Source organism: Colossoma macropomum, unplaced genomic scaffold, assembly GCF_904425465.1.
Source record: "Colossoma macropomum unplaced genomic scaffold, Colossoma_macropomum, whole genome shotgun sequence".
NCBI classification, from domain to species: Eukaryota; Metazoa; Chordata; class Actinopteri; order Characiformes; family Serrasalmidae; genus Colossoma; species Colossoma macropomum.
The window spans coordinates 6256732-6284386 of NW_023494793.1; the positions used below are offsets into that span (position 1 = coordinate 6256732).

The 27655-nt window shown below is 41.3% G+C and overlaps 1 protein-coding gene across 1 annotated transcript; it reads left to right on the top strand.

Annotated features, from left to right (window-relative positions):
* Nucleotides 1-1422: 1422 nt before the first annotated feature.
* On the top strand, nucleotides 1423-27465 carry setd1bb (SET domain containing 1B, histone lysine methyltransferase b). Its single transcript, XM_036577964.1, has 20 exons — nucleotides 1423-1541; nucleotides 1623-1730; nucleotides 3850-3948; nucleotides 4076-4340; nucleotides 6831-6952; nucleotides 7411-8823; nucleotides 12541-13275; nucleotides 14962-15123; nucleotides 15475-15550; nucleotides 15712-15914; nucleotides 16636-16729; nucleotides 17694-18038; nucleotides 18306-18485; nucleotides 20461-21425; nucleotides 21673-21964; nucleotides 22721-22884; nucleotides 23445-23549; nucleotides 24663-24782; nucleotides 26239-26376; nucleotides 26530-27465. The coding sequence occupies exons 1-20, from the start codon at nucleotides 1479-1481 to the stop codon at nucleotides 26701-26703; spliced, it is 5823 nt and encodes a 1940-aa protein (XP_036433857.1). The 5' UTR covers nucleotides 1423-1478; the 3' UTR covers nucleotides 26704-27465.
* Nucleotides 27466-27655: the final 190 nt, after the last annotated feature.

Consider the following 27655-nt stretch of genomic DNA (forward strand, 5'->3'; position numbering starts at 1 on the left):
TACGTAATGAGTTCAGAAAGGTATACGTGTTTAAAGTGATGGGCATCGGCTCATTTAAAACTTGCAAACAACTAAACCGAGCATGAGAGATACAAAAAAAAACAAACAAAAAAAAACCACAGATTTAACCTCAACTTTATTTTAATTTCAGATAAATACGACATAGACAAATCAAACTGTAATAACAAGCCCTGTTTCTCACTTCATTTTCTGAATGAAGCACTATATTGTATAGAATTAGTTTCTTCTGCTAAGAATAAAAAAGCTGTTTAAACGACTACAATTTTCAATAGAATTACTACTATTATTTTTTTTTAATGCAGTGTAAATGCAGTGTACTCCCTGAGCCCTGATATATACTGGCTATATAATGGTATGATAATGTCATGATACACTTGTGTGCTTTATATGACTGTATTCACTTTTGTACTTATTACAAAAATACACTGCTAAACCTTAGAACAGGCAGGCTTGGTGACCTCTTGTATTGTCTCATTTCCAAAGAAATTGTCTTATAGAACCAGAAAACCCAGAAAACCCTTTTACATGATTAAAGAGTTCTTTACATTGTGAAAGGGTTCTTCAGAATGATGGGGAATGTGCTGTAGATGTACATAGAACCATCTACAGTATATTCTCCATGTTTCTATATAGTGTAGTTTGTAAAACTACATACGAAACAAATACAATTACAATTCAAGAAATCAAGACTTTATATTTCAATATTTGAGACAATTTTTTACGAGAACTGTACTTAAGAATATTCTTAAAAACCTTTTAGTGTTGGTCTTAAGATCCTTTACAAGTTGTTTTCTTAGAAAAGCTATCGTGAATCCCCCGATTATGAAAACCCACTCCACCTGTATTCGGACAAATCCCGCCTTCCTGAGCCACGATTGGTCCACGACTGGTTTACTTCCACCGATTGGACAGTTTTGAAGTCGTTCACGTCGCCATAGCGACCACAGGAAACGGCCGAACTCGAGAAGTAAGCGTTATTTTTCCCACCTGTATCCAGACAAATCCCCGCTTGTCAGAAAGAACTGTTAGGCGGGACTACTACACCGGAATACGGGTGGAAACAAAACGACGCTTCTGATTTCGACGGTTGTCTACGGTTGCTATGGTGATGTGAACGGCTCTATTGGCGGACGGCCTGTGAGAAAGAAGTACTAGCCAATCCCAGCGCGGGAGGGGCGGGACCTTCACGACTACGGGTGTGGTTTTCCTGAATACGGGTGGAGTTTGTCTGAATACGGGTGGACTGCGCGGGTGGGGCTGCAGGTTACTCCCACCTGTTGTGATGCAACCGGAACGTTGCCCCCCACGGGAGAAAGGCACAGACTCACAAACGGAGCCAAGTCTCTCGCTCCAAAGCACAAAACAAACCCTCCGCACGTCTCATTTTAGTGGGAAGAGTTTCGTTTGATCGCGAAGAGCCTGTTCGTGGGCCTAACGATATACCATGACTGCAAATCATGCGCGAAAGTGGCGAAAAGGAGGCGCAGGAAGATAACGGTAAGCAGGAATGGGCTAGCCCTGTTATTCTGTCCGCAGGGCCTGGAGCAGTGCTGCTCACTTTCTCTTTGTCATGTCGACTTGTTCTCACTGAAGCAGAAGAGAAGGAGAGGGGGCCGAGCTGGAGCTGCTACAGACTCATCGTTGATCCGGTCCTGAAAGGTGGAACCGAAAAGCTCTACCGCTATGATGGGCAGTACTTCAGCTCAGCGGTGAGGAGGCGCTCAGCTAAGCTCTGATGATGATGATGATGATGATGATGTTCTTGTGCTGGTTGTTGTTGTAACTGAGGCGAGCCCAGCTGCAGTCCTGGAGCTCAGGGGGATTTTGGAGTATATATTCAGACAGGATGATAACTTGAACCTAAAGTGAGGATTGTCTTGTTGGACATTCTGTGCAAATAAAATTAATGCATGGCCATGGCTTAGTAAGGCATGGGAACAAGATAACTAAGTGGTGGCCACGAATTAGTAAGACGTGGGAACTAATGCATGGCCATGACTTAATAAAGCATGACCTCGTTCCCATGCCTTACTAAGTTGTGGCAATGCATTAGGATTTCGTTCCCACTGAGAATTTACAACATACAGGTGGTATTTTACTGTAATTTACTGTTAATATGGTACAGTAAAATACTGTGAAAGTGATGCAGCTAGTAACCTGGAATATACTGTTATTTTACAGTAAAGGTTTGACAGTGTAATCTTGCAATTAATAACTGAATAATAAGGCTGGGGTTAAGTTTTGTGGATCTTCTCAGTCAGCCAAACTTGAGTCAAAAGTCAGGACTGCACAGGGCCCATTTGAATAATATTATTCTAATAATTCTAATTATTCAGTTATTAATTGCAAGATTACACTGTCAAACCTTTACTGTAAAATTACAGTAAATTCCAGGTTACTAGTTGCATCACTGTATTTTACTGTACCATATTAACAGTAAATTACAGTAGAATATCACCTGTATATTGTGAATTCTCAGCTTTTACATAACAGCTGTAAACATAACAACTCAGTAGCGAGTAGCTCAGTAGCCTGTAGCCAAAAATCTACAGATACACTCTTAAAAAAGATGGTTCTTTAGCAAAGATAATGGTTCTATATAGAACCATGAACACTCAAAGAATCCTTTGCATGATTCAAAAGTTCTTTGCATTATGAAAGGGGTTCTTCAGATCGATAATGTGCTGATTTTATATAGAACCTTTTTTGAAAAGGGTTCTATATAGCACCAAAAAGGGTTCTCCTATTATTATGACACCAAGCTTGCAACAATAGAAGAACCCTTTTTGGTGCTATGTAGAACGCTTTCACGATGCAAAGACCTTTTTAATCATTGAAAGGGTTCTTTGAGTGTTCATGGTTCTATATAGAATCGTTTTCTTTACTAAAGAACCCTTGAAGAACTTTTTAAAGTGTATATTTCTAAAAAAAACATATTTCAACATAAATATCCACCAGTTTTGCACGGTATGTACACAGTATCTCAAATACACGCTTTTAAAATGCAAATGCACATTTACAGACGTTTTAATTTTGCTTATAATTTGCACAAATATGACCAAACACTTTGGCAAATACCAATAATAAATAAATAAATAACATTTTTGTCAACACCTCAGTGTTCTAGAATTTAAACGGTTAAAAAGAAAACAAACAAAACAGAACCCTGTTCTACAGGGTGTGCCAGAAAAAATTGACATCATTTGAGATGTGAATATCTGAATAACTGCATGTCGTAGGCAAATGAAAATAAATAGGCTTCATGCTGAACAATACAAGATTTATTTATCAAAATTCGAACAAGAAATTCAGAGGGATGTAGATTTTATAACCGATTTCACAGCTGCACAAATTTAATATCTTCCGATAAGGGTGGTCGTCCAGACCCCTCTGCCCTGCACAGACAATCTTCCTCTTTGAACTTTTTGTGCCATGTCTAAATCTGCTTTCCAGTTGGTGCATTTTTATTGAGTTTTCTCGAAAATGCTCACTGCACACTCTCGTTTGACTGTGTTCGAGCATATTCCAACGCACAAAATGCCTTTTCATTTCTAGTGAACGCCATTCTTCAACCTGAAAAAAACATTAAAAATTAAACTTGGTTAGTTTTTACACATTTTATTAAAATTTGAGATCATTTGAGGGAGAATTGGCTGTTATTAGACTATGAAATGATGTCAGTTTTTTTGGGACACCCTGTACTATGTCTTTTTAACCTACTTATCATTGACCTTGAATTAGGCTGTCAACAATTAAACAAATAATAACATTTACAAAAAACAACCACAGTAATAAAAACACAGATTCATACTTTTATCTCCTCAACAGAATCCTGGAATTCCTCCTGTGGATAACGTCAGAGATCCCAGAGTTGCTCGCTTTTGGACCAAATTCAAAGAGACGGATCTGCCAGTACCCAAGTTCAAGGTTACAGCAGCAGGCGCTTCCCCTCAAATATACGCTGTTATGTCTGCACTGTTTGTGGCTCTATCAGTAATTCATTTGTCATTTCTGATAAGGTGAAGTCCAACTGACCAAATGACTTTCTTTCTAGATCGATGAGAATTACGTTGGACCGCCAAAAGAGGTGACGTTCGCCAGACTGAATGACAACATTAAGGCCGGCTTTTTGACGGACATGTGTAAAAAGTTTGGGCGGATCCAAGAGGTGGAGGTTTTGTACAATCCCAGGAATAAGAAGCATTTAGGAATAGCCAAGGTCATCTTTGAAACCGTGAGAGGGGCAAATGACGCCGTGCAAAAACTTCACAACACCTCTGTTATGGGAAACAGCATTCACGTGGAGTTGGACCCAAAGGGTAAAAAACATTCACTGCTTCATCAGTCTCCCTCCTCATTTCCCTCAAAGACAGTCTTCAGGGTTTTTTAAATCAGCTCGGTGTGCTTCCAAAACAATGGTCATCAGATTAGGCTCTGGAGGGCCGGTGTCCAGCACAGTGTGATATTTCAAACACGCTTGATTCAACTCAGTGCTTAATTACTAGGTTAGTTGCTGGGCTCATATCCCACACTTCTCTTACACTTGTATATACATTTTTTCTGTGAGGCCCACATACAACGTTTGTGTGGGTTTATGAACCAAAAACAGCCGTAATTCATTTTTAGATTATTTCCCAACTTATTTTTATCCTTTAAAATTAAACAGGTTGTTTTTCTTTCAATGTCTATAACACTGTTATGTGTAAATGAGCTCTGTTCCGATTGGTTGCCATGTATTGTGGCTCGTTAAAAAAGGCAGACTTAACCTCAACCCAAAACCTAACCCTAAACCTAGCCCTAATCCTAATCCTAACCTTAACTTCAATCCAAAACCTAACCCTAACCCTGGCCCTAATCCTAATCCTAACCTTAACCTCAACCCAAAACCTAACCCTAACGTTTGCCCTAATCCTAACCCTAACCTTAACCTCAACCCAAATCCTAATCCTAACCCTAACCTTAACCTTAACCTCAACCCAAATCCTAATCCTAACCCTCATATGTTTTTGACATGTTACTGAGAGTCTGTTGAGTGTTTGTTTACATCTAAAAGGACCACTCAAAATAAAGTGTCACCACAAGTGTAAATGACATAAAAACAGTACATTTACATTATATAATATGTTTACATTATACATCAAACTATTTTAGTTTTAAAAAGCATCTTTTATAGAGCACACCAGTCACCAAACAATGCTGGGCTCAGAACCTGCAAGAAAATTGCAGAACCGTGACCTGTTGCAGGCGTCACAGGACATAGAACAATATCCAGTTTTGTACAACCACAATCTAGTGATATCAAATCCTTGGGTTATTTTTTCACATAGTTGCATATTGCAGTGCATTCATCAGTGATATTTTCTAAGTAATTACTGAGGTGCCCATACTTTTTGTCTTGGGGGCAACCAAGCCCACCTCAAGCAAGTGTAATGCTTAATTTGGGCTGAGAACTAAAAAGACAAAACAGTAAACTAACAAATAAATAAAAAATAAATAGGTTTCGAATCAAGTTTTGATAAATGTAATCAATAGCATTACAGTATGTTTTGTTAGTAAAACACTTGAATACAGAATGTAATAAGTGAAATATAGTATAAAAGTGTTTGTTATCTTATTGGGTGAGGGGTTGGGCCAAATCAAATGTCCTTATGGGCCAACTTTGGCCTGCGTGCCACACTATTGGACAGCCCTGCACTGGTTTTGACACAATGAGTGTGTTTACATGCACTTAATAATCCGATAACTGCAGAAAATCAGATTTTGTCAGTAATCTGATGAACACGTTTACATGCACTTGAGTAATCAGATAATGGGGACACTCAGGGTCTACATGATTCAGACAGTAATCAGCTTCTGCTTTGCAACCAGCCAGTAAAGTCACAGAAGAAGATGTGACGTTTGAGTTTTATATTATGTTTACTTCATGCTGCGACTTTTTTTTAAAACATTGCGCCACTTTACCTGAAAATATGAACATACGTCATCTAGAAGACGAAGAATATGTAATTTATTCATTTTGTCAAGCATGTATTTGGTTTCAGCGTCGCTCCAAAAGTGTTTCGCTGCGTCTCGCGGCAACACTTCCCACTTATTTCTGGTACCGCCGTCTGTTTCACACATGCGCAGACTGAGAAATCCGAAAGAAATCAGAGTAAGAGTTTACATGCACTGAGAAATCTGATTAATGAGCTGAAATCCAGCTCTCTCTATCAGATTTACTAGGCCTTGCTCCAATCTAAGAAATTGGAGTATGCTGTTTACATGACCATTTGAATAATCAGATAACTGCTGAAGTCCGATCAAGATTGGTTTATAAAGTGCATATAAACGCACTCACTGTTGCTATCCTTTTCTACGCTGTGTAGAAGCTTATGAAGTCGTCATTTTTGTGCTTTGTGTTAGTTTAGAAGCACACATTTCACAAAAAAACCAAAACCATTTTACACAACTCTGGAAACTGGAGAACATATTTTTGGAAGAAGAATAGACATTTGATTTAAATGTTCACTCACATGCCTAAAAGTGCAGGGGGTAAAGTTTTTATGTTAGTTAATATAGAAGTAATAACATTACTAATACTTTGCTGTTATAAAGATTGAAGGCAAAAATTTGTCGACTTAGCTTTTATTGTTTTGTGAAATGCATCAAAAAGCAGTAATGCCAGTGTGTCATCTTGGGAGACTTAATCACTCATCTTAAACAGTGAGGACTTCCTGACAATCCACATTGCAGGTATGCGAAGACTTTAATTTTCATGAAGTTACTGTTATTATAATTAAAGTGTCCTTTTGGTTTCTGTCTGGTTTCAGGGGAAAAGAGGATGCGATACTTCCAGCTGCTTGTGAGTGGGTTGTATACCCCGTTCACTCTCCCTTTAGGGGAAGAAGCCTGGGGTCCTCAGTCACCATCATACAGCTCTGACTCCCACAGTGTGAGTATAATATACATGCCGTGGCTATATTAGCTATCTAGGTAGTTTGATTTGGTACCTCTTATCAATCTTAATGATGTGTTTATCGCTGAAACTCGTATCACGATAACAGTAAAACTACGATTTATCATGCAGCCCTACCCAGAGCCCCATTCAACACAAAGACTGCCAAAATCTGATCTGAGTTTTCGGTTTATTGTTATATGTCAGTTTTGAAAAGTTCAAAATGTTTATCAGTTGTTTTTCATTCATCTTTCATGTTCTTTAAAATCGCTGTTTTGTGCTTACTTGCTTGTTGATCCAGTGTGTTATCCCGCCCTCTAGGAAGCACGGCATTCCTAAAGCTTTGTAGGCATCTAAACGTTCCTGAGCAGAACGATTCTGTGCTTGTTAACTATTGTCTGATACCTAATTACGTTTTTTTTCACTTCAGTCGTTTGCTGCTTTCATTTCTATAGGAGTACGAACCAGCGAAGCAGCTGACACATGGGTTATTGTCTTCATCGCTGTCCTTATCTTCGGGACTCCTTAGCTCCACCCCATTTGATGGTTCCACCCCTCTTTCCATGGACACCGCCTACTCCAGCATGCATCAGGATACGCCCAGTAGCTTCTGGCAGACCCCTCAGTACCAGGACACGCCCTGCACCTCTCCTATGTCCCACAGTAACCCAGGCACCCCACCTCAGTGTGAGGGACTTTCTAATCTGTCCCAGTTGACAGACATGCAGGTACACGGGGCTTCCAGCTCAAGCATGACTCCACTTATTTTGTCAGATTCTCAGCCTGCCCACCACAGACCTCACCTGGTCCAGCTAACCCCAAACACGAGGCAGGGTGCATTAATTAGCATCATACCAAACTCAAGGTCTTCTAAAGGCCATATGGTGGCGGGATTCCAGACTCGTCCCATGGGCAGGACCTCTCGGGGTGGGCACAGGGGCCGAGTTTGGGGGCCTAAGTACCAGAATGCGTATAACCGTAGGCCAGAGCACCGCTATGTGCACAGACCTGTCTTCAATAGGCCTAAATATCGCTCTGGACCTACGAGCAGTCTAGTGCCTCTACCTGCTCATACACAGCCAGATAAGCCTCTTATATCTCGTCCGCAGTGTCGAAGCAGCACAGACAAATCTACAAGACATTTGGGACAGAACACATTAGCTTTCATTAGCACAGCCAGGGAAGTACCTGGTAATCCCTCTTCAGGATGCGTGGACAAGTTGACATCACCAATATCCCAATGTGTCAGGAGTGTCGAAAGGTACTCTATACAATCAGAGATTGCATTGCTTTCTGAGCCACTGGGGAAAGCTTTGGAAAACCCCCTCAAAACACCTTCCACCAGAGACCTTCTGTGTACCTCTCCTCCTCAGGTACTTGATCTACAGCAGGGGAAAACGGCTGGGATTCAAAGCCCAGAACAGAGCACCTCTCCTGGGCCAGAGAGAAGCCCCTCAACTGGGTCACCGGCTCCAGATCCGGCCCCCATAAGCCTGGACTCCCGGATCCAGATGCTTCTGTGCGCTCACGGATCAGATCTTCTACCAAATGAGGATAACTCAGATTCGGATACCCACTCTGAAGACCATACTGTAGCCTCTCCTGACGTTCTCCAGCAATCCTCCAAATCTTGTCCTCCCTCACCTCAATCTACTGGTGTACCTGCCAGTTTTGGGCTCCATGACTCTGTCCAAAAACAGGAAGGTTTTTCTGGGTCAGGTATTGATGATGTGAGTCCTACCCCACTCCCAGACTCTGCAGAAGAAGGAGAGGTATCTCCACCAAGCGGCAAGCACCTGTCCAAGATACCCGTAATTTCAACCCTTTGCTCAGCTAATCGCGTGGCACCTTCTGAACAGACAGATATGGTAAAGTAGATAAATGAAAAGTAATAGTTGAAGGACAAAGTTTGCTTCTGTAGTTTCGCAACTGAGATAAAAGGCTAATGTAGCTAACAAGTAAAGGTTGTCCCAGTGTGTGAAATATTCAGGCATTTGGGGGCCCATGTCGGCTGGCTACTCCAGCACTAGATAGCTGCTCACAAACTCCCAAAAGTGGTGCTTAGTTACAGTTGCTAGGCTATAAAGGACCAACTGGATGAACCAATTTGCTACAGCGCCACCCTGAGGCAGAGCAATTCTGCATCTCTAGTTAAAATATTAAAAACAGAAGCTTGTCGATTGTGGGTGAAGCAGCTAAACATTCTATTCCCTGAATTTGTTTTTAGTGACTATTTTGACAGCATAACATCATAATAAGTCAATTTTCAGGGACCCCCCAGAATTTTGATTTTGAAGCATTCGGGGGGGTCCAAAAGGTTCATCAGGATGTCCTGGACCCCCCAGGATTCCATGTATTTTGCATCTTGGTTGTAACCACCAAATAAAGTTGTGCAAATGCCTAAATTATCACGCATTTGCCTCAATCTGCAGACTGCATTAACCTGCTTTTGTGGTTTCTGACACTGTGTGATGCATTGCTGTCTATAACGGGGCAAATGTATGTGGTATAGCTCAAAGAATAGTAGCAGCCTTCTTGAAGCCTGGACTTTGTCCGTAACTTCGTTAAGAGTATGTCATATAGTGTCAGAAACCACAAACGCAAGTCTATTACTTAACAACTTTAAGGGGGACTTTTTAACAAATTCTGCATAATTAAATGGTACTTTGCCGCAAAATGCTTAATTCTAGAGTATTAAGTCAGAATTGTTCACAGTGGTGGTGACGTCTGAAACGTTTAAGGCCTCTAAAAGATATTTCACAGAGTTTTTACATTAAATGGTTATGAATACTCAGCCTGATTCACCACTGTTTTAAAATCATCAACATTACATATAAAAGCCTCAGAAGACTTCTGCATGTTGGTGGTTTTGAATAGTAAATGAAGTGTCTATTTTGTGTTGTAGACATCAGGACCCCTGGTTCCCATCACCACCACTATAAACAAATCAGGGCGTTTTCACACTTGGGCCGTTTCAGCGTCTGACCGCTGAATCATGGTTTCTTTTGCATATGTGAACACGCCAAACGAACTCAGACCCCCCTAAACGGCCCCAAAAACGAACCGAAGACTCTCGAGGTGGTCTCAGTTCGGTTCGTTTGTAGTTCGTTTTGTGGTTCGATTAATTTGTGCATTGTGAAAACAAAACGGCCCCAGTCCGCTTCAGCTGTGCTTTATGGTGAAGACCTCGAGACTCTCCGTACACAGAGCCACAGTCTTCACTTCAGCAGGTAAAACAGACCAAGGGTCATTATGAGGTTCTACTCAGGATATAGTCTGTCCGTCATCTGAGACAGACAGCAGCACTGACTTATTAAAGCGATCAGATGCGAGAGCTCGCGTGATTTGACCGTGTTGAAGGCTCGAGCTGGGCACGCAGCGCAGTTTTCAGCTGCTTTCACTCTGAACGCTGAATGAATGAAAACTCGCTGGGTGGAGCTTCAGCGAGGAGCACAGCCGAACACGGAGCCCACCGCGGCAGACCCGCAGGGCCGTGTTTCCAATTTTGCGCGATGGACTTCGGCCAACTGTTTCAGCGCGGCCAATAGGAGAGCAGCAGGCGGGTCTGGTGGCTCTTCTCGTCACCTGATAGGTCGGATTTATCAGAGAGCACTGCCCATTTTGCGAACATTGCGCGCACAGACAGTGCTGTGAAAGGGGTCGGAGTTCTAACAGAGTTGTGGTCTGAATAAGAAGTGGTCTGAGATCCCAAAGGACCAGAAAGAAGACTGAGTCCTCTTTATAGTTCACTTACATTGTGAACGCAAAACGAACTGATGTCATTTGCAGTTGGTTCCCTTCCAGGTTCACTTTAACAGAACTCGGTTCGGTTCTTTTAAAATGAACTATGTGTGAAAACACTGTCAGTCTTCTTTCTGGTCCATTGAGATCTCAGACCACTTCTTGTTCAGACCACAACTCCATTAGAACTCGGACCCCTTTCACAGCACTCACGGTGTGCACAGCGCTCGCCAAAGTGGGCCGCGTTCTCTGATAAATCCGACCTACCAGATGACGAGAAGAACCACCAGACCCCGCCTGCTGCTCTCCTATTGGCCGCGCTGAAACGATTGGCCGAAGTCCATCGCGCAAAATTGGAAACACGACCCTGCGGGTCTGCCGCGGTGGGCTCCGTGTTCGGCTGTGCTCCTCGCTGAAGCTCCACCCGGCGAGTTTTCATTCATTCAGCGTTCAGAGTGAAAGCAGCTGAAAACTGCGCTGCGTGCCGAGCTCGAGCCTTTAACACGGTTAAATCACGCGAGCTCTCGCATCTGATCGCTTTAGTAAGTCAGACCACGGACAGACTTTAGAACCGTATAAATGACCCTTGGTCTGTTTACCTGCTGAAGTGCTGAAGACTGGCTGTGTGTACGGTCAGCCTCGAGCTCTTCACCATAAAGCAAAGCTGAAGCGGACTGGGGCCGTTTTGTTTTCACAATGCACAAATTAATCGAACCACAAAACGAACTACAAACGAACCGAACTGAGACCACCTCGAGAGGTGGTCTCAGTTCGGTTCGTTTTTGGGGCCGTTTAGGGGGGTCTTGAGTTCGTTTGGCGTGTTCACATATGCAAAAGAAACCATGATTCAGCGGTCTGAGTCCACTCCAGACACTGAAACGGCCCAAGTGTGAAAACGCCCAGAGTCCTCTTTAGAGTTCACTTGTGAACACAAAAAGAAGAGGTCACTTGCAGTTGGTTCCCTTTAACAGAACTCGGTTCGGTTCTTTTAAAACGAACTATATGTGAAAACACTGTCAGAGTCAGAGAACCATTTCACATCAAACCACTCTGAATGACATTGTTTACATTTCAGCGACTGAATTATGCAGACATTTTGAAAAATTGGTGGAATTCCCCTAGTTTCCTCCAAGTTTGTGATGATTTGGTTACAGTTTGTACTTACACTTTTGCATGTTTTTGGGACTGAGATTTGAACGCTGAATGGCAGTAAACTGGCCAGACTGCTGGTCTGCACAATTAGATTGAAATTCCTCACTTAGAACTTGAAAAACACACACACACACATTTTCTAAGCCGCTTATCCTTCTGGGTCATGGGGGGAGCCTATCCCAGCGGTCATTGGGTGGAAGGCAGGAAATACCCTGGACAAGTTGCCAGTCCATCACAGGGCAGACAGACGACATATACATTCACACACACATCTAGGGGCAATTTAGCGTGCCCAATTGGCCTGACTGCATGTCTTTGGACTCCACATAGAAAGGACCTTGGTCACCTGTCGGGAATCACACCCAGGTCCTTCTTGCTGTGAGGTGGCCGCACTATCGCCTACTACTACTGCTGCCCACTTGAAAAACAATCTTAAATAATGTAGAACATAATTAAATTGCGATGTGAAAATGTCCCTCCTTCAAATTGCAATTTCAACATAAAAGCGATTAAGCCCAGCCCTAGTTTGCATGATGCTAATTTGTTAGGTATATCTTTACATTAACTGCTGTGCAACACTAAAGAAGCAAACTGCATACACCAAAATGTGTCTTGGCAGATCAGTTACATTTGGGGTGCTTGAAAAATGGAATAATTTTAACTAAGCATGTTTCTGTCTCTCATAGATCAAGCTGTTCCTAAGAGAAAGTGAAACTTCAGAGCAGCTTGTTAGGCCTGGGACCTGCGGAGGAGGTTCTTCACCTGCTCCTCCTATCTTCCGAATGCCTCCTCCTCCTGTTCTTCTCCCCCCACCTGGCTTCCCTTCCCTACCACCACCGATTCTGCCCCCGAACTTACCCGCTCTGAATGGACCACCTCCTTTACTGCCTCCTGTCCCAGCTCAGCTTACCCCACCTCCTCCTAACCTCTCGCTACCCCCTCCTCCTTTTTATCCCCCACCAAAGCTCCCTGTGGGGCAAGTTGCCAGGCCCCCTAAGTGGGCATGTCCTCCAGCACCTCTTCCTATACCTACCAGAATAACGCATGGGAAAACCCTTCCCATATATTCCCCTCCTTTTCCCATTCCACCTCCTCCTACAGCTTTTCCTGGGGTTGCTGTTCCACAAGATGGAGTCAGACAAAGACAGTGTCCTCCTTATCCCTCTATTGGGGGTTCAGCTGTTCTCCCAGGATACAGACCCCCATGGCCACCTCCAATCCTGCCTGTATTTGATCCATCAGTGCCTCCACCAGGATATGTCCCTGTGTGTGAATCTCCCCACAAGGTCACAGTGGACGGTGTGCTGGCTGCTGTAGCTGCTGAGCTTAGGACCATAGTGAAAAAAGACATCCATCGCAGGATGGTGGAAGGCGTGGCTTTTGCTGGCTTTGACCAATGGTGGGAGGAGAGAGAGCGTACGGTCAAGGTAACCTGTCACACCACGCGCTTTGAAAAGAAGGGACACGTTTGTTGGCCCTCACTTCAGTTCTGCAGTCTCATGACTATGTAACTTATGTATTAGTTACATATTAGCTACTGACTAATTCATACTGGTTCCTGAAAGATGTATTAATGAGTAATAAGCTTAATAAGACCCAAAAATAAGGCCCAATCCCGTTTCTGAGTGTCACCTTGCCCCTTGGAACTCAGTTACAAGGGGTAGTGGTTAAAATCTTCTCTACGAAATGGGACCCTAAAATAAAGAAGAACTTCATTAACAGGCTACTAGCGTTGCTCTGTAGGCGACCCTGCCAGTCTGCAGTGACAGCAGAGGAGGGTAAAGTTCAGCTCCTCACTGCTGGGCTTTAATTTAGCTACCTAGCTACTGAGACATCAGCATACTACTAGCGATTTTCATGCTTGTTATGAAGAAAAGGACCATAATACATTGAAATGATCTTAAACTAAGGTAATACAGTGGTTGTCAGAATCATAATTACCGTAATCATAACACCAGAGTTAATAAAAAAATGTGAGATAAGGCTTTTTTAATGCGCCTTATAGGGGTAACTCTTGGACATTATAGGGTTAACCCTTGGACCTTATAGGGTTAACCCTTGGACATTATAGGGATAACTCTTGGACCTTATAGGGCTAACTCTTGGACATTATAGGGTTAACTCTTGGACCTTATTAGGGGTAACTCTTGGACCCTATAGGGTTAACTCTTGGACATTATAGGGTTAACTCTTGGACCTTATTAGGGGTAACTCTTGGACCCTGTAGGGTTAACTCTTGGACATTATAGGGTTAACCCTTGGACCTTATAGGGTTAACTCTTGGACATTATAGGGGTAACTCTTGGACATTATAGGGTTAACCCTTGGACCTTATTAGGGGTAACTCTTGGACCTTATTAGGGGTAACTCTTGAACCTTATAGGGTTAACTCTTGGACCTTATTAGGGGTAACTCTTGGACCTTATAGGGTTAACTCTTGGACATTATAGGGGTAACTCTTGGACCTTATAGGGTTAACTCTTGGACCTTATAGGGTTAACTCTTGGACATTATAAGGTTAACCCTTAGACCTTATAGGGTTAACTCTTGGACCTTATAGGGCTAACTCTTGGACATTATAGAGCTAACTCTTGGACCTTATAGGGTTAACTCTTACCAATGGCGCTGTATCAGTGGTTAATTTAGTCAGTGAAACAGTGAAGTTAAACATAGATCTCGAAATCACATCCAAGCCAAGTTCAGAGCCTTGAATAATCTCAAATAATCTCGCCAAAATAATTTTCGAGATCAACCTTTTGATCACAACAGCCTTCTCGAGGAACAGTCATCCTCTAAACATGAGGTGATCATAAACAAAATAAGAACAAAAAACAAAAACATGACATAAGTATACCACAGGCCTTATAGGCCTACAGCCTCTTTGAATAAAGACTACATGCATGTTCATCAACACAGCAATTAATAAAGTAATGATAATGCTTGGTCCAATGGCCAGGATGGATAATCACGAAAACATCTTACTTTACTAGAGGCACATTTTAATGAGATAATTCCTCAACACAAATGATATTTCAGTTCATTTTGTTTAATCTTATTTCTTTGAAAGGTAAATATATATGAAAACATATTTGTTCATTACTGAATACCTACAGATAACTGTAGTACCTGTGAAGGCCGGAGAGAGTAAAGAGGCTCTGAAGTCCAGGGTCCTGGAGCCGTGGCAGCCAGTGGAAGGCTCGGGGCCAGAGGGTACGCCATTGGGCACAGGACTGGCATCGGGCCTCCGATCTGCTCTCAAATTGCCCTCCTTTAAGGTACCAGTGAGACTGGTCGCACCTCTTACTTCACTTTAAACTCACTGTAATAATCTCAACAACAAATAAGATTGGCATAAACGTAATGCAAGTAAATTTAATGAAATGAAAAAAAAAAATTGAAAGGAATTTCTTTTTTTTTTTCATTGTTGTAATGTATATTGTACATAAGGGTGACTAACCTTGCCTTGGAAGATTTACAAGCCTGCAGAATTTAACTCCAATCTAGTATCCGCATACTCCTCAAGATATTGAGTAACTGGATCAGGTTAGATCAGAAATGATATAACTGGAAACAAAACTATAAAAAGGGTAAAAGAAGAAGTGTTTTTGATTTGTGTTTGTATTCAGGTGAAAAGGAAGGACCCCTCTGGTGAGGATGCGAAAAGGGCCTGCCCCCCTTCACCTGGACTTTCTGAGGATGGAGGTCAGTCATGTCCTAAATACATAGCATTAGCTGCAGTCTTTTTTTCAGTGCTGCTAGATACTGGGCTACTCACCTTTATTTCACCTTTCTGAATTGTAAGTTTACTCTGTGAACAGTATGATGAGTGTGAGTTTTGCATGTACATTCAGTGTTGCTATCAGAAGCAGAGCAGGACGTACTCACAGAGGATAAAGCAGTGGATGAGTCTCAGACAAGAGCTGAGATCTCTACAGTAAAACGGAGACATGCCAGACCTCTGGAACTGGATAGTGATGAAGAGGAGGAGGGAGAGGAGGAGGAGGACTTTGGGAAGATGGAAGATTCAGGTTCCAGAAAAGACAAAAGCAAGGAAACAGAGCTTCCTGTTACTGATCAGGTACAGCGCTGTTATGAGTCTTAATATGAATCAACACACTATAGCAGTATTGGAGCTGGATTGATTTTACTAGAGGAGGTTCTGCATAATTATCCCAAATTACTAGAGGAGGTTCTGCATAATTATCCCAAATTTCCTCAGATATCCCAGATTGAAAGGTCACAGTGCTGATGTTCATGTCATGGTTACGCCACAGAACACACTCAATGACAAAAGCAGATTTTGTTATTCCATTAGTGTTTTCTCTGTACACACTGCAGATTCATACTATTCATAAGAATTAAAATCACTCCACAATTATTACAGTCAGACTGTAAAGACTACACACACTGCAGATTCATACTGGATTAAAATCACTCCACAATTATTACTGTCAGACTGTAAAAACTACACACACTGCAGATTCATACTGGATTAAAATCACTCCACAGTTATTACTGTCAGACTGTAAAACTACCTACACACTGCAGATTAATACTGGATTAAAATCACTCCACAAATAAAAAAAAAACACACAAAAGAAATGCAATCATAGAAATGTATATGAGTTGACAGACATGAGATGGAGCTAGTGAGTGGTTGCAGGCCTCTGCTGCGCTTAGATGAGTGAGTTGTGGCTGTTTGTTAAGAAATCGTAAGTGGTTTACATGCAGGTCTGGTGCTTGTCTTCTAAAAGCTGAGCTGGAAGTTCTCTCTGTCCATTTGCCAGGAGGAGGAGAAAGATGATGAGGGAGAAGATGAAGATGACAGAAAAGAAGAGAGGCTTTCAGGTCTGAGAGAGGATGAAGATCACTCAGACAAAGGTGTCATTTCAATTTTGAACAAAAAACTATTCATACACAAATGATAATATAATAGTACATGCTAGGAATAGTATGTAGTAAATAGTAGTAAAATTCAGTAAGCACTCATTTTGTTTGTCCTATTTTTGAATGTATAAATCTTAAAACAAAGCCTTTCGTATTTTTGTATTTATTGTCTATATTCCTTTTTTGAATCATACCAGAATGATTAAATTGACTTGAATCATAGTGAAATATGAGATTTCATGACGCACTGAATCGTTTTCTGAAAAGAATCGTAATCGAGATTAGAAATGTACACTTTTACGAAATGTTAGGGCTGAAAGATGAAACATTTTTATACTGAATTCGCAATTTGAAAGTGTGTAATTTTAATTACGGCCTTATAGTGATGATGGAGAATGTGCTGTATGTAGTTCTATATAGCACTAGAAAGGGTCTTTCTATTATTATGATGTCGAGCTTGTAACAATAGCAGAACCCTATATGGTGCTATATAGAACCATATACAACAAATTTTCCATCAATCTGAAGAACCGTTTCACCATGCAAAGAACAAAATCATAATTCTATATAAAACCATTTTTTTTACTAAACAACCCTTGAAGAACCATAATTTTTGTGATGTTGATATGTTGCAAGGTTTAAGTAGGAAAATTAACCTAATCACATGGAGATTGTGAACTGCCTTTAGATGAATTCGATGTATCAGAAGCAACCAAACATCTGTGTGCTGTGACATCACAACCACAAATAACTGGCAGGCTGGTGCAGTGTGTTTGGCTTTCAAGCCTTAAGCCAAAAAATGATCTTCTTTGCCAAAAAAATGCCTTTTATGTCAGTTTATCAAAAACATTATCAATTTAAATCTTAACCGCACTGAGCAACGAGATATTTTGCCAAAATCGTTCAGCCCTAGTAAATGTAATATAGTAACATCCGAACTGATTTTGTTTTCCCCCAGAGGTGATTAGCATAGCATCATCAAGCGTGCACTCGGAGTCCTTATCGCCCTCTGGCCTGGATTACGACTCCTCCGTCTCCTCAAGACCTGACTTTGACTCCTCTGAAGAAAGTCAGTATTCCTCAGAGTCCTCTGAGGAAGAAGTTGAGGGTGCTTCTTTTGAGAGCCCTGCGGAGGAGAGAGTAGTGGAGGAGATCTGGATCTCATCAGATGAAGAGGACGTGGAATACAAGGAAGTGGCTCACACTCCGGCTCATTCATCTGTGATCTCCTGGGAGGATGAGCTTGACCCCCCTCTGACCCCATCTGCCCCTCTGTCCAGTGATCTGGACCATGAATTACTGGGTGAGAATACTACCTTTTTTAAGAAAGAACGTACCTTTCTGTAAGAAGAGAAATGTAATCTGTAAAGTCTTGTTTGCACTGATCAAATTCGCATGAATCAGCATGGATCTTTTAGATCGGAGAGGATCAATGTAAATTTGAATGGATCGGTATTGTGTTATCAGTGAAAATAAACACATATTCATTTCTTATTAGCCCTAAATAGATGAACTGTAAGAACCCGTTTCAGGTCTGATATTATGGAGATTTGTTGATTTGTTCTTGCAGGTGCTGATCCAGAGGAGGAGCTACGGGTCAGAGTGTTTCTGCAAGGCTATGGATGCCAGGATCCAGTCACACAGCACTTATCTAACAAACTAGAGCTTCCTGATCCAGCTGTGCTGTCTTCAGCCCAGGAGCCAGAGCTGCAGTGCCCACCATCTCCATCTTATAAAGCCTTCTCCTCTGGTGCAGTACACACTGTTACATTTCAGTTTGAATAGATAAAATAATATTTTTATAATCTGTATTCTACTAACTGAACTTGCCCACTATAAGACTGTGTAATAACAAAGTATTAGATGTGTAGAAGTTCCCCAAATGATCAATGAGGTCATGTCGAGTGTCCAAAGTCTGCTTCTTTAGGCTAAAGTAGCTAATAAGTAATGTAAGAAAAGCAAGTAGTCGAGCAAACTTCATCACACACTTGCCTCAAACTGAGCTGTGTTGTTAAATAATCTCAAATAGACTTGCTGATGTGGTTTCTGATACTGTATGACACACTGTTATATATAAAAAGTGGCCAAAAACAGTAGAAGCAGCCATGAAGCGTTAAATTCGTCTGTTCTTTTGTCTTGCTGTGGTTTGAGACACGTGTGGTACTTTAGGCAGTTTGCATCAGTGATAATTGGTGAACATCAAGATCAAGATTATTTTATTTGTCTTTTGAGTTCAGTACATAGGACATATTACTCACTCTAGCTAATCAGTTATATAAAATAATAACATGTTTAATCAAAGACAGTTCACTTTAGTAAGAATTACAGTTAGGACTGAAAGACTAATCATTTTAATATCGAAATCGCAATTTAAGTGCAATTTTCGAATCGCAAGAGCGGCGATTCATTTTATAGCGCACATTATCAAAAATGTTCTCCTAAGTGTTAAGTGGGGAAATTGAACCTAATAACACAGAGCTTGTGAACTGCCTGTAGGTAAATTAGACCAATCAGTGGCAACCAAACCTGCATGTGTTGTGACATCACAACCGCAATGTACTGGTAGTCTGGCGTACTTCATTTAGGGGTCAAGACTCGAGCCAGAAAAAGAGGAAATTTTGAACCTTTTGGCCAAAAAAGAACCACAGGCCTGAATCTTATACTTTCATAGATAATAATCGCAGTTTAAATTGCAGTCGCAGTATTAATCAGAAAAATCACTAGTAGTAATATTCCCCAAATCAGTCAGCCCTAAATACAATACAGTGCAAGACCAGACGAGACACTGCAAGGATAAAAACAGTGCAAGGACAAATGTTAGGTCTTTTAGGGCTGTCACAATCATGAAATTTTAGCTGACTATTAATCGTCATAAATAGTTGTGATTAAAAATTTAATTTTCTTTTCTTGTTCATTGTTCGCACCTATTAAAATACAAGCCTAAAGTGGCCAAACTGGCAAATTAGCCAAAACACCTGCAAGCTATGCTTACATAGTATCTAACACTGGTTGTACTGTTGAATCAGTTCTGCTCACACTCACACAAATGACCACAGGTAAACAGAATTATGTGTAGAGTCAATCATAGCTACACATTTTGTTTATTTGCATTTGTTTGCCTCAACCCAACACACCCAATTCACATTTTGTTTGTTGCATCATCGATAATGAAATCTCACGTCTGTGGAAAATGAATGAGGTCATAAATAACTGCATTCATCTCAAATAATTGTGATTAGGCTATTGTGTAATAATTCTGACAGGCCTACTTACAACTATTGAGTGTTCAGTCTAGTCAAGTAACGATATTGTAAGGCTGTGAAACAGTGACTAAGTAAGCATTAATTCTGCTTCTGATTTATCATAAGTTCCTCCTTCATCCAGTCTTAAGTGAAATGTATCTGTGTTCTGAATCTGACTGAGATGATGTGTGGAACTGTGTTACATCAGCATAAAAGTGATTGGCAACTTGTGCCCCCTTATGGCAGTAAATAAATTAGGAACTGTAAGGGCCCCAGAACAGAGCCTTGTGGAACACCATATTGCATTCTTCTACATTTGCAACATATACAAATTGGTAGCAGTCTTTCAAGTAAGATCTAAACCAGGCAAGTCTAAACCAATCATGTTTTGAAGTCTGAGTAATGTTGTGCCTAATTTATGACAATATATATATATATATATATATATATATATATATATATATATATTTGTAATAAATGCAGATGATGGGCTGGAGACTCAATTTGAGATGGAACTGGAGGATCAGGAAGACACCATAGAAACACTGGAAGATTCCGGCAACCTCAGACCCCCTACACCTACCGGCTCTATGTCCGAGACTGATCCTGACCTTGAGCTTAGGCACAGACTGTCTCCCCCTGTTGCCACAGAGGAGGAACTACCCCATACTCCGGGTGGAGGAATGGAGATGGAGGCCGAAACTCCAGTTCTTTCCCCTTGTCCTCCTACTCCACTACCCCCTCCCCCATCTCCTACCGGCCTCCATCGCTTTCCCTCACCTCCTATTTACTTCTCCCCTCCTCCATTACCCTCCACATACCTCGCCTATGAGGAAACCCCAAAAACGCCAGGCAGATCCAAGCGAGAGCGCATCTCAGGGAGAGTAACAACAGCAAGAAATTCACAAGATGCACTACTCAGGATGGCGATGCATGGTCCATTCTCTCCATCCTTCACCTCCCCATCACCCCATGCAGGCAATTGCATCCCTAGGACTCCAGGAAGGGACATAGCCCCCCCTTCACCCCTTTCAGACCACAGTGATATAAGCTTTCACCACAGGGAGCGGAGTTATGGTCAGAATTCTGGCTGGAACACTAGACATTCTCCATGTTCTTCTGGTTCCTCGGCCTCAGAGACACCCAGCCCCATACCTAGGTCTCCAGATTTTGTTACAGATCGAGATTTTGTGCGACAGCAGCTGAGGTGCTCCACAAATCGGACTGCAAGTTTGGATGCAGCACGTCTCAAGAAGAGAAAAGAGCGGCTCCAGCACAAAAGGAGAAAGATACTCATGCAGAAAAATAGACTCAGTCAAGATGCAGATGCCTTCTCATGCACACCAGCTAGAGATTTGACTCAGAAATCTTCCTGGGATGCAGCTCCAGGTTTTAATGGGGAATTGATTGGGGGTCAAGCGGAGGCCCAGGGCAAGAAGCCACTACAGGTAAGAGTGGATGACACGGCAAAAACATACCATCATAATACTTGAAAACATATTTTACAATACACAAATGTATATATATCACAATGTTTTAAGGTGAAATGGACAAAATTGCTGTTGTTTATTGGCTCCCTGTAATTGGTCTGTTCTTGGTGATGCATGCAGCGGTTGCGTGATCTATACCCATAACAAGCTGTAATGTATCACAATAATGCTGTCACATCATCATATGGCATACCTTTAACTACAGGGTCTGGAGAACAGAGTGGAGAACAGGCTCGAGCCAAGAAGAACGGAGAACCATGCGCTTCCAGAGCCGCTGGACCAGTGGAGAAAGAGGAGATGGTGGTCACATAGCTCTTCGCATTGGCGGCGCTTTGCTCCGCGGTCTGAGCGCAGAGAGAAGCTGGTTCTTCATGCTGTCTGGACTAAAGGGGTCAACGTGGAGGAGATCGGCCACCTGCGGGCCTCTTACGAGAGGATGCTGGGGCAGGACAGCAGCTGTGACTGGCTGAACAACACACACTGGGTTCCTCACCCTCATATCCTTATCTAAACGCTCTCTCTCTCTCTCTCTCTCTCTCTCTCTCTCTTTTTCTTTAGTTCAGTTTAGTAAGTTTTATTAACATGACTGTATGTAGTTACAGTAGGGGTGTGAACCTCTGACCTCACAACAATTGGATTGCATTACGATTCCGTTCTTTCTTGCTAGTTTAGATTCAGTTGTGTGGCTGAATTAAACATGACAACCTTTACTGTTAATTCAGTTTTTTTATTAGACAAAGATTAAGCTTCAGCTTGTACACAATCACTGTGTTTGCTTAAGCATCTGCTTTAGTGTTAGGAACCGTCTCAAAATGACCATAAGAAAAAGTGTGTAATACATACACATATATATATATATATATAGCTTCACATTCCTAGTGCAGAACGTTGCTACAACTAATGCAGTCAAGTTCTATCATCAATGCAGCAATGCATCTGTATAACCCTGAGTTACTGTATTACCAAAGCATCATTTCTCTCTCTTACTTGATTAAGCCAATAAAAGTGTGTAATAATAATAATAAAACAGGTAACAAATGAAACCCTTGACAAGCCATGGGCCCAAAGTTTTATTACACACTTCTATAACCTAAGAATAGCTCCATTAGTTAGCATTGAAGTGCCTGTAGCTACTGAATAATAAGCCTTAGTATGTAATAAACCTGGTATGTTAAGGGGTTAAATACTAATACAGTGGTGCCTCTACAAAACGAAGACTCACCCAGCTTGTGCATTCCTTGACTTTTCCGCACCCACCAGCGTTCCTGATGAAAGGCCGAGCGCATGGAGCGATGTTCGGTATCACATGACCGGGAGCGCACGGACCGAGGGATATTACTTCATCAGCAAGAGGGATAAGCTAAGATACCTCCGTCACACGCACACCGCCTCAGAGGAGCCTACACACAACTCCCAGGTGTGTGCGAGAGAGAGAGAGAGAGAGAGAGAGAGACAGAGAGAGACAGAGAGAGAGAGAGAGAGAGAGAGAGAGAGAGAGAGAGAGAGAGAGAGAGACCTTTATTTATTATTACTAATCCAAGTGCTCCGTAAAAGGAAATCTAACTTTGAAATGTTATTGTAATAATAAATGAACATATTTTGTCAGATTACAACACATCAAATGTTAAGCTGTTTAAATGTTGCCATTTTTCTTTGCATGGTGTTTAAACCACCATTCACTTTGCCTGTAATGTGCTAAAAGAGCGTCAATGTGTCCTTTTAACAGTAATTTGTTAAAGAAAGCTGTTATGTAAACGAACAAAGCTTAATATTTCAGTTCCTACTTATTTAAAAAGAAAAATTAAAATTAAAACAAGAAAATGAAAATGTTAACAGGCGCAAAATAAAAGTCATGCAACAGTAACACGTTATAATGTCATGTGCAAATAATTATGTATGTTAATAGGCCGTGTAAATGCTTATTAATGATTTATGAGCTTTTTTTAATCCATGTAGTGCAAGAACACTCAAGCTCAGCTGCCATCATCATCCCGGTCTGGATCAGATTTCCGTGCGGAGCAGCGCCGCCTGCTGTCCTCTTTCAGCTGTGACAGCGATCTGCTCAAGTTCAACCAGCTCAAGGTGCTGCATCACAGAATTTTAGCTACAATTTAGGGGAAATTTATTAATGTTGCAGTTTTTATAACAGCGATTCTATGTTCTGTTTATAACATATGCTCTTGTTCAAAGGGGTGTTTTTTCATATAATTGTAGTTTATAAGTTTATAATTGTTTGCTCTATAACAATTTATAGTATAGCTAGTATATTTAATTATTATAAAACAACAAGGTATTTTAATTATTTACTGTAATATTTTTTTTGGTGGGAAATGCCAGTATAGTAAGTGGTAATAATATAGTAAAATCTTTCTGCAATGTAAAGTTATTTACTATTTTTCATATACAAAACAAGATATTGTTTGTTTTAACTTTTTATTTGATGTTATACATCTTTTATCATTCTGGAAACATCTAACATTTCAGATTTTTTACAGCCTCCTACATATTATTTATAACTTATGAAGTTAATGAGTATCATATGATGAGTATTTAATTATTTAAATATTTAATTTAATTCATCAATGAGTTAATTTGTGATTATCAATTAATGTATTAATATTTAATTCATTTAATTTAAAATGAGTTAATTTCTTAATTTATTTATATTATTTAAATATTTAAGTCATTAATGAGTATTTTAGAATTCTTTAACACCTGAATCTGTAACAAAATTTATTTTATATTACAGACATCAGTGATTTCAAATGTGTGACCCATGGTTTATGTTACAGTATGTAATGAAGGCTCTCCAGATGAGTTTGAATCCATTTTTCTGTTTAGCCGAAAACACAGTATCAAAAATAACAAAACAAGAAGCAGAGTCAGAAACAAAATAGTCAAAAAAACTGAGATAGCAAAGTCCAAGATTTTGGATAAAAGTCCAAGTAAACCATAAATCCAGGAATCATAGAGGTACAAGGTTCAGTAAGCAGACAAACTGGCAACACTGTGCAGAATGTGGTGGTGTGGGTTTTTATACAGGGAGGTAGATGAGCTGCAGGTGAATGGAATCAAGGCGTTAGTAGGAAACAGTTCAAAACTCAGGTGAGGCTGACCTCTGGTGTTGAGGGTGGACATTACACCTGACACACTAATTTTGTTTATTGAATGTGTGATCACTGTTGGTGGTTCCAGTTCCGGAAGAAGAAGCTGCGTTTCAGCAGAAGTCTTATCCATGACTGGGGCCTGTTTGCAGAGGAGCCAATAGCAGCAGATGAGATGGTGATCGAGTACGTTGGCCAGAGCATTCGGCAGGTGAGCTACAAATGCATCACACTATGACCTCTAGGGCCACAGCACTGCAGGGTTTGGCGTTCTCCGTGCTGCAGTACTGATTCAAGTGATCAACCCCTTTGTGAGATGAACGGGTGCGAGTGCAGTGGGCCGACGGTAATGCAGTTTGACAACCATTGAATTAGCCCACTGATGTCAACAACTATGGTAAGAAATTTGTTAGGATATGTCTTGGATGAACAAATGAACAGCTCCCATTTTTATTTTTGATAAGATACACACACACACACACACACACACACACACACACACAATCTATCCCAGCTGTCATTGGGCGAAAGGCAGGATACACCCTGGACAGGTCGCCAGTCCATCGCAGGGCAGACAGACACATTCACACCTAGGGGTAATTTAGCAAGTCCAGTTGGCCTGACTGCATGTCTTTGGACTGTGGGACTAAACCGGAGTACCCGGAGGAAACCCATGCAGACACGGGGAGAACAGGCAAACTCCACACAGAAACGACCCTGGTCTCCCGGCCGGGAATCGAACCCAGGCCCTTCTTGCTGTGAGGCGACAGCGCTACCCACTGTGCCTGATTAGATATAATTGTTATATTTTTATTTTAAATCAAATTAGGATTTTTTTATGGTCTTGTTTAAAATGATTAGTCCAGTGGACTTTTTAGCCATATAGTTTGACTGATCTAAAACGTTTCCTCACATTTGTGCTGAGGCAAAATATGGACCAAATGAAATGTAAAATTTCAGCTATGAACATTTATGTAGACTGAGCCACTGACAGGACAGGCTCACTGGGCACCTGCTGGACATTACATTGCATTATATCTCTCTACTCATATTACTATTGCACTTTCACTTTGTTTATCTACACATATTGCACATTGTACTGCCACTTTGTTTTTACATCCATAAATATTTCATATTGCACAAATGTTAACACTGGTCATCATTTACAGTACATAGTCATTTGGTTCATTCACTGGAGGGGACATGCACCACTGCATTGTTAACTGTGTAGTATTTATGTGATTTTGCTTATTTTTGCACTGCACATTATATATATTTTTTGTTTTAGTATATTTTATTATTTATCTTTAATTCTTCTATTTATGCATCTGCTAATAGTATACGGCAATATCTTTAGTGTACTTTGTACTGCTGCAATCTATCTATCTATCTATCTATCTATCTAATGAGTTGAGAGCATCACATCTCACAAAAGTAAATGAAACTAGATATGATCAGGGTTTATATTTAATAAAAGAAATTCCAATTAACAATTCCAATTAATTCCCACTAGTTTTGTGGTAGTTACTGAATCACACAGCTTATGATTAATAGCACAATAAAACGCCTACAGCTTAAGACGTTTGTTTCCAGAAGGAATCTCTGCAATAACGTAATAATATTCCTCCCCTTCTTCTAAAATGCTGTGGTCTGCATTGCGTCCACAGGTGATAGCGGACATGCGTGAGAGGAAATATGAGCAGGAGGGCATCGGCAGCAGCTACCTGTTCAGAGTCGACCAGGACACCATCATTGATGCCACGAAATGTGGCAATTTGGCCAGGTTCATCAACCACAGCTGTAATGTAAGTAAAATGTTTGAGGATTTAATTGCTGAACTTTACCATCGAGACACCTCTGAGAGCTCTTGAGGCGACTGGTCTTTGGGCAGTAGGTCTGCAAGTTAATGTTATAATTGTTCCTGGATCTTATCTTGATTTTTTTGTACCTTCTTTCAGCCAAACTGCTACGCTAAAGTCATCACAGTTGAAGCTAAAAAGAAAATAGTCATCTATTCCCGCCAGCCAATTGGCGTCAACGAAGAGATCACGTATGACTACAAATTCCCCATCGAGGATGAGAAGATCCCCTGCCTGTGTGGAGCGGAGAACTGCAGAGGAACCCTCAATTAGAACTACGAGGGATGAAACCCTTCATCAGAATATCATGCCTTTATTATCACATCATCAGCCATCACTAAAACACCTGGGCTGTGGTTTTACGCACATTCATAAAGAATTTGTGACATGTTTTAGGCCTTGTTCTGGCTACAGACATGATGCCTACAGGTGCACCATGTATGTCTATCTGTGAAGTGGTTGCACAAGTATTATGGGCTGTAAAAGCCTATGCGTAGTGTCCATTCAGGTAAGCGGTTACTACAGGGATGCAGTGAGGGTTGCAGCCTCAGGGCTCCACGTTCCAGCAATGAAATGGCCAGTTTTTAAGTGCCCCTGATCAAACATGCACCTCTGAAAAATAACCAGCAGAGGGCAGCATGCGACAAAATTTTGTGTACCTTCCAGCACTTGTACAGCTTTTCTTTGTATTTATAAGATGAAGTGTTTGGGTTAAATATATGTCTGACCACCCTCTGTGACATTATAGTTCAGCGTGCATGGTGAATAAAGTATATTTTCTTGCAAGAAAGTGCTCTTTCGCTGGTGTTTCATGTTGCAGTGTCAGGCTCACCTGCCCTGTGACCGTGTTTTATGCTTAGCAGCCACATTTTCACACTGGACAATAATAAAAAATACACTTCACTGCACGTCACTGTGTTCTCAGCACATGAAAAATAGGTTGCGAATGGTATCTGAGTGAAAAAGTGTATTTCTTGGAGAATGCGGGCATCGATCCCGCTACCTCTCGCATGCTAAGCGAGCGCTCTACCATTTCCGCTACACCTGCAACACATGAGTGTGGGTTGCTCGACCAATCACCATCAAAGACGAAAAAGGAACGAAAATGGACGACGCGAATCGCAGCGCTCCGTTTCCTTTTTCACAGCAGCTGCGGCCACTCATTTCACGGACGAAAATGGACAACAGCCAACCACAGCCAAGCGGGGAGCGGGGGAGCTGAAAC